The following is a 13,997-nucleotide window of genomic DNA, read 5'->3' on the forward strand; positions in this document are numbered from 1 at the left end:
GGAGAGAGAAAGAGGAGGGAGGTGGGCGAGAGACTCTGAAACACATACAGTGTGAGAGAGTAGTCATGAATGTTGATGCACGCCCGGAGGCTGATAAAGAGAGTGTCGACTACAGTCATCAATCAGACATGTTGTAGCCAACCTGCACCGCATTCCACTTCCGGCCCCGCAGCACTACATTACCCAGGATGCATTGTGTTGTGCAGGGGTCAAAGGTAAAAAAGAATCAAAAACATCAGGGCAACACCTGTTATTGGCTCATGTATTATGCTCATCTTTTTATCCCTAATAAAAAATTCCACCCGGTTTGAACTTAATATGGGGGTTCAACAAAGTTAATATTGGTGTTGTCTCTCCCCCTCAAGGTTGTTTGAGACCCTTCAGTCCCTGTTCTGGTCCATCTTCGGCCTGCTGAACCTCTACGTGACCAACGTGAAGGCGCGCCACGAGTTCACCGAGTTCGTGGGCGCCACCATGTTCGGGACGTACAACGTCATCTCCCTGGTGGTGCTGCTCAACATGCTCATCGCCATGATGAACAACTCCTACCAGCTCATCGCCGTGAGCGCCACCCCCCGCACGAGCCCGACCCACGCACTGCCGCCACGCACAAACGCTTCCCTCGCACGCACTCAGAACAGCTGCCCTCGGCGTGGTCTGGTGTTCATTGGGTTGGATCTCGGTTTGATTATACTTGATGTTTGGAGGCTTTCCCGTCGTCACTGGCGGACAGTAGAACATAGTGTACTATACCGTAGTTTAGTGTACTGGCAGCACAATAAAGGCAGGATAATTAACCATTTCATCGACATTAGTTCATGCAGTCATAAGCATTAACTTGCAATTTATTGACAGTTAATTAGCAGTTCATTTATGGTCTACTAATCATTTACTAATGGTGTTCATGTTGACTACGGTGCTGTTGTTTGAATAGTGTAGCATAGCACAGCATATTATCGTGTACTATAGCATAGAATTTTGTAGCATAGCATTGCATTTTTTTGTGCGCTTTAGTATAGCATACTGTAGCGTAGTATGGTGTAACAACATTTTGCAATGCACCACAGTGTAGAGCCATGCTAGGAGACATTATACTATGCTACAATATGCTATGAGACATTATACTATAATAATAATAATAATAATAATACATTTAATTTAGAGGCGCCTTTCAAGACACCCAAGTCACCTTACAGAGCATATAGTCATCATTCAAACTATGTAAAACAGACTAGGAATAAAAGGAAAACAGAGGTTAAACATGAAGAATAATAATAATTAATAACACTCAAAGACGCCTAAAGTGAAGGGGGACCTCACTAACCACCACCAATATGTAGCACCCACTTGGGTGATGCACGGCAACCAATCGGTGCCAGAACGCTCACTACACACCAGCTTGAGGTGGAGAGTTAGGGATGAGGTGGAGAGTGAGGGAATAGAACATTTAAACACTATCGACCATATTTAAACACTATCGATCACATTTAAACAATATCGACCACATGTAAACACTATCGACCACATTTAAACACTATCGACCATATTTAAACACTATGGACCACATGTAAACCCTATCGACCACATGTAAACACTATCGCCCACATTTAAACACTATCGCCCACATTTAAACACTATGGACCACATGTAAACCCTACCGACCACATGTAAACACTATCGCCCACATTTAAACACTATCACCCACATTTAAACACTATGGACCACACGTAAACCCTATCGACCACATTTAAACACTAACGCCCACATTTAAACACTATCGCCCACATTTAAACACTATGGACCACATTTAAACACTATGGACCACATGTAAACCCTACCGACCACATGTAAACCCTATCGACCACATGTAAACCCTATCGACCATATATAAACACTATCGACAACATTTAAACATGTAAACCCTATCGACCACATTTAAACACTATCGACCACATTTAAACACTATCGACCACAAGTAAACACTAGCGACCATATTTAAACACTATCGACCACATTTAAACATGTAAACCCCTCTCGACCACATTTAAACCCTATCGACCACATTTAAACCCTATCGACCATATTCAAACACTATCGACCACATTTAAACTATCGACCATATTTAAACACTATCGACCACATTTAAACACTATCGACCATATTTAAACACTATCGACCACATTCAAACCCTATCGACCACATTTAAACCCTATCGACCACATTTAAACCCTATCAACCATATTTAAACACTATCGACCACATTCAAACACTATCGACCACATTTAAACACTATCGCCCACAATTAAACACTATAGACCAAATTAAACACTATCACCATATTTAAACACTATCGACCACATTTAAACACTATCGACCACATTCAAACACTATCGACCATATTTAAACACTATCAACCATATTTACACGCTATCGACCACATTCAAACACTATCGACCACATTTAAACCCTATCGCCCACATTTAAACACTATCGACCACATTTAAACCCTATCGCCCACATTTAAACCCTATCGACCACATTTAAACCCTATCGCCCACATTTAAACACTATCGACCACGTTTAAACACTATCGACCATATTTAAACACTATCGACCACATGTAAACACTAGCGACCATATTTAAACACTCACACAATTTGATATATATCACTATATATATATATAGATATAGATTTGTGCTGATTATATTATTACGATCTATCCTTGTATTTAAATTGCGGATCCCCATAAAGGGTATAAATTGCCATCCCCGTATTGGGTTCCAATAGGTTGACTGACTCTCCGTCCATCCTTCGTATCATCTGCTGTTCCAGCGCCAGACAAACGGCGGTGACACTACCGACGGAAAAAGCCGTTACGTCCATTGTTTGGAGTGAAAGCAGTTTCTCCCTATCCATATAATAATATATATATAGATCTACACATATAAATAGTTTATAAAAGAGTTAAAGTTTACAAAAACACACTTAAATTACTAAAAACAACGCAACACGCACGGAGCTACTGGATGATCCGAGCCCACTATTACCAGCAACCTTAACGTGCAGTTAAGCATAGACCAAACACAATCACACAAAAAATGTACAGTAAGGTGAATACTATGCTATACTATGCTATACTATGCTACACTATGCTATGAGACATTATACTATGCTACACTATGCTATGACTATGAGACATTATACTATGCTACAATATGCTAGGGGACATTATGTTATGCTACACTATGCTATGAGACATTATACTATGCTACAATATGCTAGGGGGCATTACACTATGCTACACTATGCTACAAGACCTTATGCTATACTATGCTACACTAAAAGGCATTATACTATGCTATAATATGCTACACTATGCTACAAGGCATTATACTATGCTATGCTACGAGACATTATACTATGCTATACTATGCTACCCTTTACTACGAGACATTATACTATGCTATACTATGCTACCCTTTACTACGAGACATCATACTATGCTATCATATGCTACCCTTTACTACGAGACATTATACTATGCTATACTATGCTACCCTTTACTACGAGACATCATACTATGCTATCATATGCTACCCTTTACTACGAGACATTATACTATGCTATACTATGCTACCCTTTACTACGAGACATCATACTATGCTATCATATGCTACCCTTTACTACAAGACATTATACTATGCTATACTATGCTACCCTTTACTACGAGACATTATACTATGCTATACTATGCTACGCTTTACTACGAGACATTATACTATGCTATACTATGCTACGCTTTACTACGAGACATTATACTATGCTATACTATGCTACGCTTTACTACGAGACATTATACTATGCTATCCTATGCTATACTATGCTACCCTTTACTACGAGACATTATACTATGCTATCCTATGCTATGCTAGGTTCTAACATGCTCTCCTTGTGGGTGCAGGACCACGCCGACATTGAGTGGAAGTTCGCCCGCACCAAGCTGTGGATGAGCTACTTTGATGAGGGGGGCACGCTGCCCCCCCCCTTCAACATCATCCCCAGCCCCAAGTCGGTGTGGTACCTTCTCACCTGGCTGCACCAGCGGCTCTGGGCCCGCCGCCACAACCCCAACGGAGAGTCCCACAAGTGTGGCAACCTGAGGGAGTTCACGGTAGGTCGGGTATACAGGCACGCGCACGCACGCAACTACGCACGCACGCATACACACGGACATGCACGCACGCACGCGCACACTCACACACACACATGCATGCAACCACGCACGCACGCATGCACACGCCCACAGATATATAACCATATACATTTAGATGTATAAACACACTCTTTATATACAGATATAGGTAAACACATCAGGGTTTCCCCCAGCACTATCTTGTTAAGGCGGCCGCCTTAACAAGACTAGGGCCCCGCCTTGACTACCAATGTATTGAGAAAAAAAAAAAAAAAAAAAGTAAAAAAAGAAAAAATGGCATTCGTAATACTCAGGTAATACTGTTTACAACATTAGTCGGTTTCGCTTGGCTTCGTCTTTACGGAGATACTTCGAAACCGGATAGATCGAAACCGTAACGGTTTCCGTAACCGTAACGGTTTCGCCCGTTTCGGCTTCGTGTGGACGGGACACTTTTCTTTAATTTTATTTTGTAGTGTCTGCATGTTTGCACAACATTTGTACCTACTGTTGTTTATTTATATGGAAATAAACAGTAGTTTATTTCATTCATGCGTACTGGCATCTTTGAGCAAAATACCCCCAAAAATTTTCCCCAAAAATACCCCCAAAACAACACCACCGACTGCTTACCACCTTGACTGAGACATTTACTGGGGGAAACACTGCACATATATATATAATTACATATATACATACACACAGTTACACGTGCACGTACTGTTTACTACACTGTAGTAAAAGAAGAGGAATACATAACATGAGTCTGCAAATCAGTCAGAGAGAGTGGGGAGAGGGGGAGAGAGAGACGGGGGAGAGAGAGAGAGCAGGTAACGACTACAGGGGGAGAAGTATTACATGTTGGAGTGAGAGGGTGGGAGGATTTAGAGGGAGAGGCTGAAGGTGGGAGGCTTTCTGCTCGGATGAAGCAGTGTGGAACAAAAGGAGGCATACGGCTGGATAAAGAGAATGAACGAAAGAGAGACGTAGAGGGACAGAGAGAGAGATTTTGGGGGATGGCAGTGCTTGCTGTATAGGAGCTACAGTAAGTGTCATGGGTAGAGGGCGATATAATGGGTTCTATGGGATGGATAGGGGAGCACAGTGTGTCACACTCACAGTATCTCACAACACACCATCCTAGAGAACGGTAGCGGGGAAGAAATATTTGTTGCATCCTGACCATTCCCTGACTGCTTATTCACTTAGCTTAGATTTTTATTGTACTGCATGTTTTACTATTGCATGTTCATATTTTTATTTCATTTGAATTGTTTTTTTACCCTATGCTTTGGCAATGAAAAGAGAGAGAGAGAGAGAGAGAGAGAGAGAGAGAGAGAGAGAGAGAGAGAGAGAGAGAGAGAGAGAGAGAGAGAGAGAGAGAGAGAGAGAGAGAGAGAGAGGGAGAGAGGGAGAGAGAGAGAGAGAGAGAGAGAGAGAGAGAGAGAGAGAGAGAGAGTGAGAGTGGATATGAGCTCTATCACATTTTAATGTCATCTCTCTATCTCTCTAAGGAGCGGCATGCCGACAGCTTAATCCAGAACCAACATTATCAGGTAGGAACACGTCTGTCTTTCTGTCTGGCTACATGGGTGTGTCTGTCTGTCTGACGGTCAGTGGTTGGTCAGACAGACAGACATTGTCTGCCTCTCTGTCTACCCTCAAGCTATGAATCCTTGATGTCTTTACATTTTGATATCCATCAATCCATCCGTTCTAAAGCTGTCATAAAGCGTGTTCCCTGAGCAGCTCTGAGCAGGTGTGGTAACCATGGTGCCTGACTCTAAACAGGAAGTGATCCGTAGCCTGGTGAAGCGGTACGTGGCGGCCATGATACGCAGCGCGAAGACGGACGAAGGACTCACCGAGGAGAACTTTAAGGTGACGTAAAGACACACACCCGCCGCTCACCCGGCCTGGTTTGATTGAGTCTCACGGTTCTCACACATCCGCATCTATAGACACGGCCGGAAGTCAAACAAAAAAAAACAATTGATGTCAAAGCTGAGGGTGATGTATTGATGTCCCCCCGCCACAGGAGCTGAAGCAGGACATCTCCAGCTTCCGCTACGAGGTCCTCGATCTGCTCGGCAACCGCCGCCCCCCGCGGAGACACTACTCCTCCTCCAGCGAGCCAATGAAAGACGAGGGGGCGGCGACCTCGGAGGAAGACAGCGAATCGTGCGACGGCAGCGGCGGCGGAGGAGGAGGAGGAGGAGGAGGAGGAGGAGGAGGAGGAGGAGGAGGTCAGAAGACGAAGAGCGTGAGTTTCCTGGAGCCGCAGCAGGCGCAGGAGTCGGGGCAGGTCCTGTACGGGGTGTCGGCGCTGGTGCGCTCCATCTCCGGCCTGACGGGGGGCGAGAGGGAGGGGGAGAGAGGGGGGGAGTCGGGGGAGGGGGAGGTGGAGGAGCGGGACCTGGAGGAGGGGGTGAGGTGGCGGTACGAGGAGCAGGACGAGGCCGTGCCGAAGAGCAACGGCCTAAAGACCACGCTGGGGCCCCCTCCGCCCCTGACGGTGCTCCCCTCCTCCTCCTCCACCTCCTCCACCTCCTTCTCCTCCTCCCTCTCCTCCTCGCTGGCCCACACCCGGAGCAGGCTGCAGCGCCTCACCTCCACCCGGAGCAAGACGGACTCCTTCAGCAGCCTCTCCTACCTGTTCTCCCGCGCCCAGCGCAAAGCCCCGCCCCCGGCCCGCCCGCTCCACCAATCCCCTTCCTCCTACACCATCTCCGACGGCCTGCTGGACGCCGACCCGGGCCTGGGCCGCGGGACCCGCAGCGAGACGCGCCTCCACGAGCTGGGCCGGCTCGACCCCTCCCTCTCCCCGCTGAGGACCAATGGCAGGGACTCGCTGCTGACGTTGCCCCTCCCGCCGCCGTGCCCCTGCCAATCACTGCACTGTGCTTCCAACCTATCAGAGTCCAGCGCTCGCCTGCTGGACTCCAGCGAGGACGTGTTCCAGGGCTTGGGGGGAGGAGTCGGGAGGGGGGGGAGCGGGGGTGGGCGGGGCCTCATGCTGATGGGCGGGTGGGTGGGGCCTTGCGAGGACGTCGTGGACGACGGCTGTGACGTCATGGAGGAGTCGGTCACCACCCAGCTATAGACTAGCGAGCTACCCGATAGCGACCCGCGGGGACACCTACCTGTAGGCTATAGGCTACCTGGCTACACGCCGCCTAGGCTATAGCTTGAGGCTAGCTAGGCTATAGCACTCGGCGGCCGCGACATGCACAGACTGTTTGGACCTCTGGGCTCCTCTCCACCGAGAGATGGCGCGGTGAGTCACACGGAGCAAGACGAGAGAGAGGAGGGAGAAGATGTTTTTAGAAGTGCATGTGGTGCTGTGCGAGGCTGGTCTGACTACATTTAGAGTTCTCTCAGCCCCTTCGTATAGAGCATGACCACCTGGGCACCGGGCCAGGGCCCAACACACAGGGCCCTTATCTCCCTGTGATCTCCTTCGACCCATCGCTTCTCAGAGCATGAAGAACCTCCTCCCAGACGTTAGGATTTCTCTTCAAACTGGTTTACTGCCAGTGTTTATTTAATAGCAATGATTTATCTTCGAACCGGTTTCAAGTGAATGGAACTGAACAGAGTGTACCGATCCGGTATCTCTCTGAATCGGGATCCAAACCATCGGATATACCTTTACTTTCCTTCGGATCAAGAACGGATTAGCTCCGCTAGAGACCATAGCATTGACAGGTTTTGATAATGGAATAGATCGTTAAGTACGTTATGGATTATTGGGACTTTCCGGAATCTTCTACAATTGGAAAAGAAATGCAATGGAACCACTGATCAGCTGACCCCAGCTTCTCTGCCTCGCTCTCTCCCCCTCGCTCGCTCGCTCTCTCGCTCCCTCTTTCACTCTCTCTCTCTCTCTCTCGCTCCCGCTCTCTCTCTCGCTCCTTATAGGGCCAAGGATCTGTCCTTTATGTTATCAACATTTATAGTAATAATAATAATAATAATATGAATAATATACTTTTTACTGGTTCTCTTTGCTTGGTGAAGAGTCGTCTGGTGTGCCAGCTTCTCGCTCTGCTCTTCCTGAATATGTTTCACATATTTTCATGGTTAATAAATGTTTATTAACGCAATTTAAAATGTATTTACATGAGGCTGTGCTGAGGGAGGGATAGGAAGGAGGGAAGGAATCAATGGAGGATGAATGGCAGGAAGGGAGGAGAGATAAGAGTCAAGGAGGGAGGGAAGGAGGTAGGGAGAGGGGAGAGAGGGAGGGAGAGGGGAGAGAGGTTGGGTTAGGGTTAGAGGTAGGGAGAGAGGGGGAGAGAGGGGGGAGAGGGGAGAGAGGTTGGGTTAGGGTTAGAGGTAGGGAGAGAGGGGGAGAGAGGGGAGAGAGGTTGGGTTAGGGTTAGAGGTAGGGAGAGAGGGGGGAGAGAGGGGAGAGAGGTTGGGTTAGGGTTAGAGGGAGGGAGAGAGGGGGAGAGAGGGAGGGAGAGAGGTTGGGTTAGGGTTAGAGGTAGGGAGAGAGGGAGGAAGGGAGAAATATGAAGAAAGAAAGAAGGAAGGCTAACTGAAGAGAATGGTTGGTTATTTTTCTATGCGTGAACATATTTTCACTAGAATGTTACTAGAGCTTTGTTTCGATAGGCTGACCTGGCCCTCCAAAGGTTGGTCCTGATTGGCTGATATTTTGACTCTGGTTTAACTCCTCTGTCAACGACACAGAATTATGCATGTTTGACCCAAACCTCAGACCCCGTAGACACACTAACACACACACACACACACACACACACACACACACACACACACACACACACACACACACACACACACACACACACACACACACACACACACACACACACACACACACACACATACTAGCTCACAGACACTAAAAACACACACTCACATATACGCACGCACATGCACAAATACGCACACACACGCACCCATACGCACACACACACACACACACACACGTACACACACACACACACACACACACACACACACACACACACACACACACACACACACACACACACACACAAACATACACACACTCAAAGTCAGACAGAGACGCACTCACACAAACACTCAGAAGCCTCAACTCAGGCACACAAATAGACTCACAAACACACACACACACACACACGCACGCACAACCTCACACATGGTCCTGTGAAGCTGGGTCGGTAGAGGTAAGGCATAAAAAGTGTCAGGGTTAAGGGTTGATTCCCACTGGGGACCTCATTGCGCTGAAAGCCGCTTTGGTTAAATGTGTTGACCAAACGTCATTTATAATTCAGACCACAAACAGACCCATTCTATATATATGTATCGCTATCTGTCTCTCCCCCTTCCTCACCGTGAAGAGATGGAGAGTGATGGAGAGATAGAGAGATGGAGAGATAGAGTGAAAGAGAGAGTAGGGGCTGGAGGCCAAATATTTTGCCCTTTATTCAATGTCTCAAGAGTCTTCCTCTCAACATCCCATAATAATAGAATCGCATCCCCCCTTCTCCATGTTTAACAGCATGTTACCAACTCCCCCCCCCCTCCGTTTCTCATCCTCTTGCTATGAATCTCTCACCCCTTTCTAAATCCCTCTCTCTCTCTCCCCCTCTCTCTCCTCTCTCTCTCCCCTTTCTCTCCCCCCTCTCTCCCCTCTCTCTCCCCTCGCTCTCTCCCCTCTCTCTCCCCCCTCTCTCCCCTCTCTCTCCCCTCTCTCTCCCCTCTCTCTCCCCTCGCTCTCTCCCCTCTCTCTCCCCCCTCTCTCCCCTCTCTCTCCACCCTCTCTCCCCCTCTCTCTCCCCTCGCTCTCTCCCCTCTCTCTCCCCCCTCTCTCTATCCCCTCTCTCCCCCCTCTCTCTCCCCTCTCTCTCCCCCTGCTCTCTCTTTCTCTCTCTGCCTATCACTCCCGGCCCTGGATCCACCACCACTATCAGAATGTCAGGCCATGACCCTGAGACCGAGATTGCTCTTTCAACATCTCATAATTATAATGTCAGCGCATCTCTCCGCTCCCAGGGTTGGGGCTAATTGGCTCGCGTTACTAGTGTTTTTCCGCTGTCTCTTAGCATTAGCCTCGCCCACCTTCCTTTAACTGCATCATTGTTAGTGTCACGACATGCTAATGTTAAAAAGACAACCTAGCGTGAAGATTGTGTGAGTGAATCACTTTGTTAACATATTGTCATAGAGTAAATCAATTCCAACCAATGGCAACACAAAGCGAGTGGCTTAGCTGCTCACACTCGGCCCAATCAGAACCTCAATAATCAAACCAAAATAACGTAGCTCCGGCCTAAAGTCCTGTTTCACATGGAACTATATCACAAGATCCTTATCGGATGGCGATGCTGATAATCTTGCAAGCTAGCATGAAGACACACATAACTGACACACCGGGTGACACGACATTCGCTTTAGCTGACCTTCCATTCTAGATCAACGCTCACAGATTAACCTAATTATGTACATAATAACTATGTGCTATACTATGTAATATGTACTCAATCTCATGTGGAACATTAGCGTTAGATTAGGTACCAGCAAATGTAAATGTTCCAACAATCCATTTATTAATTTGTAATGTGTTTAGTTCATTAGCTGACCTTTTATCCAAAACGGATTTCAGTCCATAAATCGGGATTTCGGATCATTAAGGAGGAGGTAGCTGGGAGTCAGGCACCTGAACCACTGGACGCTTCTGTCCCAGCTAGTAAACCGTTTGAAAGGGCCCAAGTCCTCTGCTCTCCAGCCGTACGAGTGCCAGAGGAGAGGTAGACCGCGTGGACATCAGTGGCCGTACCCAATGCCTTTCGGCTTGGAGGCACCCAAACGCCAGCTCTGGAACTAAGATCTAGCGTCTCTAGCTGCTCAGGAGGGGGGGAAGGCTGTCTGCACACCTCCCCTGAGAGGCGTGTGCTCGTGGGCCACTGATTTATCGGTCTAACCTTTAAACGATACCATGGAAATGTCAGGGGAGGGGGCACGAGAGTGGCAACAGAGCTCCGACCAGAGAGCCCTCTCCTCATACAACTAGTCTATAACCACAGACTCTCTCCTCATACAACTAGTCTATAACCACAGACTCTCTCCTAATACTAGTCTCTAACCACAGACTCTCTCCTAATACTAGTCTCTAACCACAGATCCTTTCTATTTATCAACTGAGCAGTCTAACGACAGACCACCTCTCCTGATGTTTCAACAGAGACCACCCATGCGTGCATAAACATGCACATACACACACGTGCTTGCATGCTAACAAACAAATGCACAGACACACACACAAATGCACGCACACAAACACACGTTTGCCTATGCACTAACATACACACATGCACTTGCACACACATGCACATACAAAACACTGACACACGTGCACAACAAACGTGCAAAAAACACACACACACACACACACATACACACTGACAAACTGACACACAAACACAGATCTTGTGGCTAAATCAATACAATGTAATCTCGTATGGGTCCTATGGGGGACACACAGGGTAGGGAGGACGGTCAATCAGAGACTATTGATCTGGGATTGGATATTGATCCTGTTTATTACTGATTGACGTGTATAGATCAGACACACAGCAGGTTTTTGACTTCATACACAGGAGTGACTGCGTTTGTGTCTGTGTGTGTGTGTCAGGGAGCGTGAGTGCAGGTTATGAACTTGATGAACCAATAGGGACAGAGTGATGGAGGAAGGAGGGAGAGAAGAGAGAGAAGAGCAGAACACACTGATGAACACAAAACCAAACATACGCACAGCATAAACGTCTGACATTATTGATACAACATACACACACACACGCGCGCACACATACGGACAAAAATATAGACAAACACTAACACTCGCACACTTTGTACAAACACACAATCCCATTGATAATCACACACACACTGACTGACTGACACACACACACACACACACCGACTAAGAAATACATATAGGGGCAGTCACATGGTGTGGGTAAACACTGGCATGGGAAACAGGAGAGGAGAGAGCATTGTTGCCATGGTTACCACTTCATTGCCACAGTTACCGCTGTGTCATTGTCATCGTTACATTGTTGTCACTGTTACGTTGTCGTTACACATCGTATCGCCAGGTGGAACAGACACAAGACGCTGTGCCGTCCTCACAGTTACCCTTGCACACACACACACACACACACACACACACACACACACACACACACACACACACACACACACACACACACACACACACACACACACACACACACACACACACACACACAACACACGCACATACACACAGACAGCACCAGGGGAGGGTTGGTTACTATGGGTACGGGTGCACTGAGCACACAGGAGTCGAAGGGCTATCGTTTGACTTGGCTTGTCATCAATATAACTATGTACTCAATAACACACACACACACACACACACACACACACACATCCTTCAGGTCTCCTGTTTGTGAAGCTAAACAGGGTCTTAAGCTTTAAATCCATGTGTTTGTTTTGTGTGTGTATGTGTGTGCGTGTGTGTGTGGATAGAGTGTGCGTGTGTGAGAGCGTTACAGTGTGTGTGAGTGTGTGTGTGTGTGTGTGTGTGTGTGTGTGTACTATAGGTCTATGGTATTTTTCTAGAAGCAGATGCTAGTGCACGTTGTCTGTACTTTAATAAAGCTTCCTTATTAAAACCTGAGGAGACTCTTTTACTGTCACACAAACTGGATAACACACGCTCACTTTCTCTCTAAAACGCAGTTTCACAGAATCGTATGCGCATGAACACGTACACACACGGTGAGTGAGGGCGAGAGAAAGGGGTGGAGGGGAGAGTTTAATAAACATCAACAAAGCTTTCTGTTTCCATCGTGTGGGCTGGTGAGCTATATATTTCCTCTTCCCATCTCATCTCATCTCTCCCTCCATCTCTCTCCCCATCTCCTTCCATCTCTCTTTCCCCCCCCACCTCTCCATCTCTTCTCTCAGCCCTCTCTCTCATCTCCTTCCTGTCTCTTCTCTGTTACTCTCCTCACTCATCTCCTTTCGACCCATCTCTTTTCTCTTTCTCTCTCCTAACTCTCCCCTCCCTCTCACTATATATATATCCTCTTCATTTCACTGTCGATCGTCCTTCCACCAACTCAGTGTCAAGCTCTGAGTCATGGATTGATCTAACTGTGTGTGTGTGTGTGTGTGTGTGTGTGTGTGTGTGTGTGTGTGTGTGTGTGTGTGTGTGTGTGTGTGTGTGTGTTGTGCCAGTTTGTTTAATACTGAAGTGCCTCTTTAAATCACTTCACAACCGATACACACTTATACCCATGCATACACACACACACACACACCTACAGACACACACAATCATAAATCCTTCATAATTAGTATCACTTGAATCTTTCACCTCTTTTCCTTTCCTCAAACCAGTCTTTTGAGGATAGAACAAAACCAGATTAAACCAGACTAGACCACACCAGACTAGATTATGCCAGACCAACCAGACCAGACTAAACCAGACCATACCACACCAGTGAAACCGGACCAAACCAGACCGGTCTAGACCAGACCAGACCAATCTAGACTAGACCAGACAAAACCAGACTAGACCAAATACAAATAACATACTCACAGACAGACAGACAGACAGACAGACAGACAGACAGACAGACAGACTGACTGACTGATCGAAGGAGAGAGCCAACAGTAGTGCGCGTGGAGCAGGAATGCACACGGGAGAAAGTCCCACACTCTTGTTTATTAACGTGCTAGTCCGGTTGCAGTCGGAGGTGTTCACCATGACCGCCTCATAGGGAGAAATGGGATGATGC

General features: G+C 47.1%; 1 protein-coding gene across 1 annotated transcript; it reads left to right on the forward strand.

Annotated features, from left to right (window-relative positions):
• Positions 1–345: 345 nt before the first annotated feature.
• On the forward strand, positions 346–12,869 carry trpc5a (transient receptor potential cation channel, subfamily C, member 5a; the record flags this gene model as incomplete). The annotated part of the gene is made up of 7 exons (XM_060035890.1): positions 346–561; positions 3,964–4,173; positions 5,709–5,750; positions 5,986–6,075; positions 6,233–6,383; positions 6,426–8,613; positions 8,700–12,869. Coding segments are annotated over 6 exons (1,581 nt in total), but the record flags the coding sequence as incomplete, so codon positions are not given.
• Between the last annotated feature and the right edge of the window lie 1,128 nt (positions 12,870–13,997).

Source organism: Gadus macrocephalus, chromosome 17, assembly GCF_031168955.1.
Source record: "Gadus macrocephalus chromosome 17, ASM3116895v1".
NCBI lineage: Eukaryota > Metazoa > Chordata > Actinopteri > Gadiformes > Gadidae > Gadus > Gadus macrocephalus.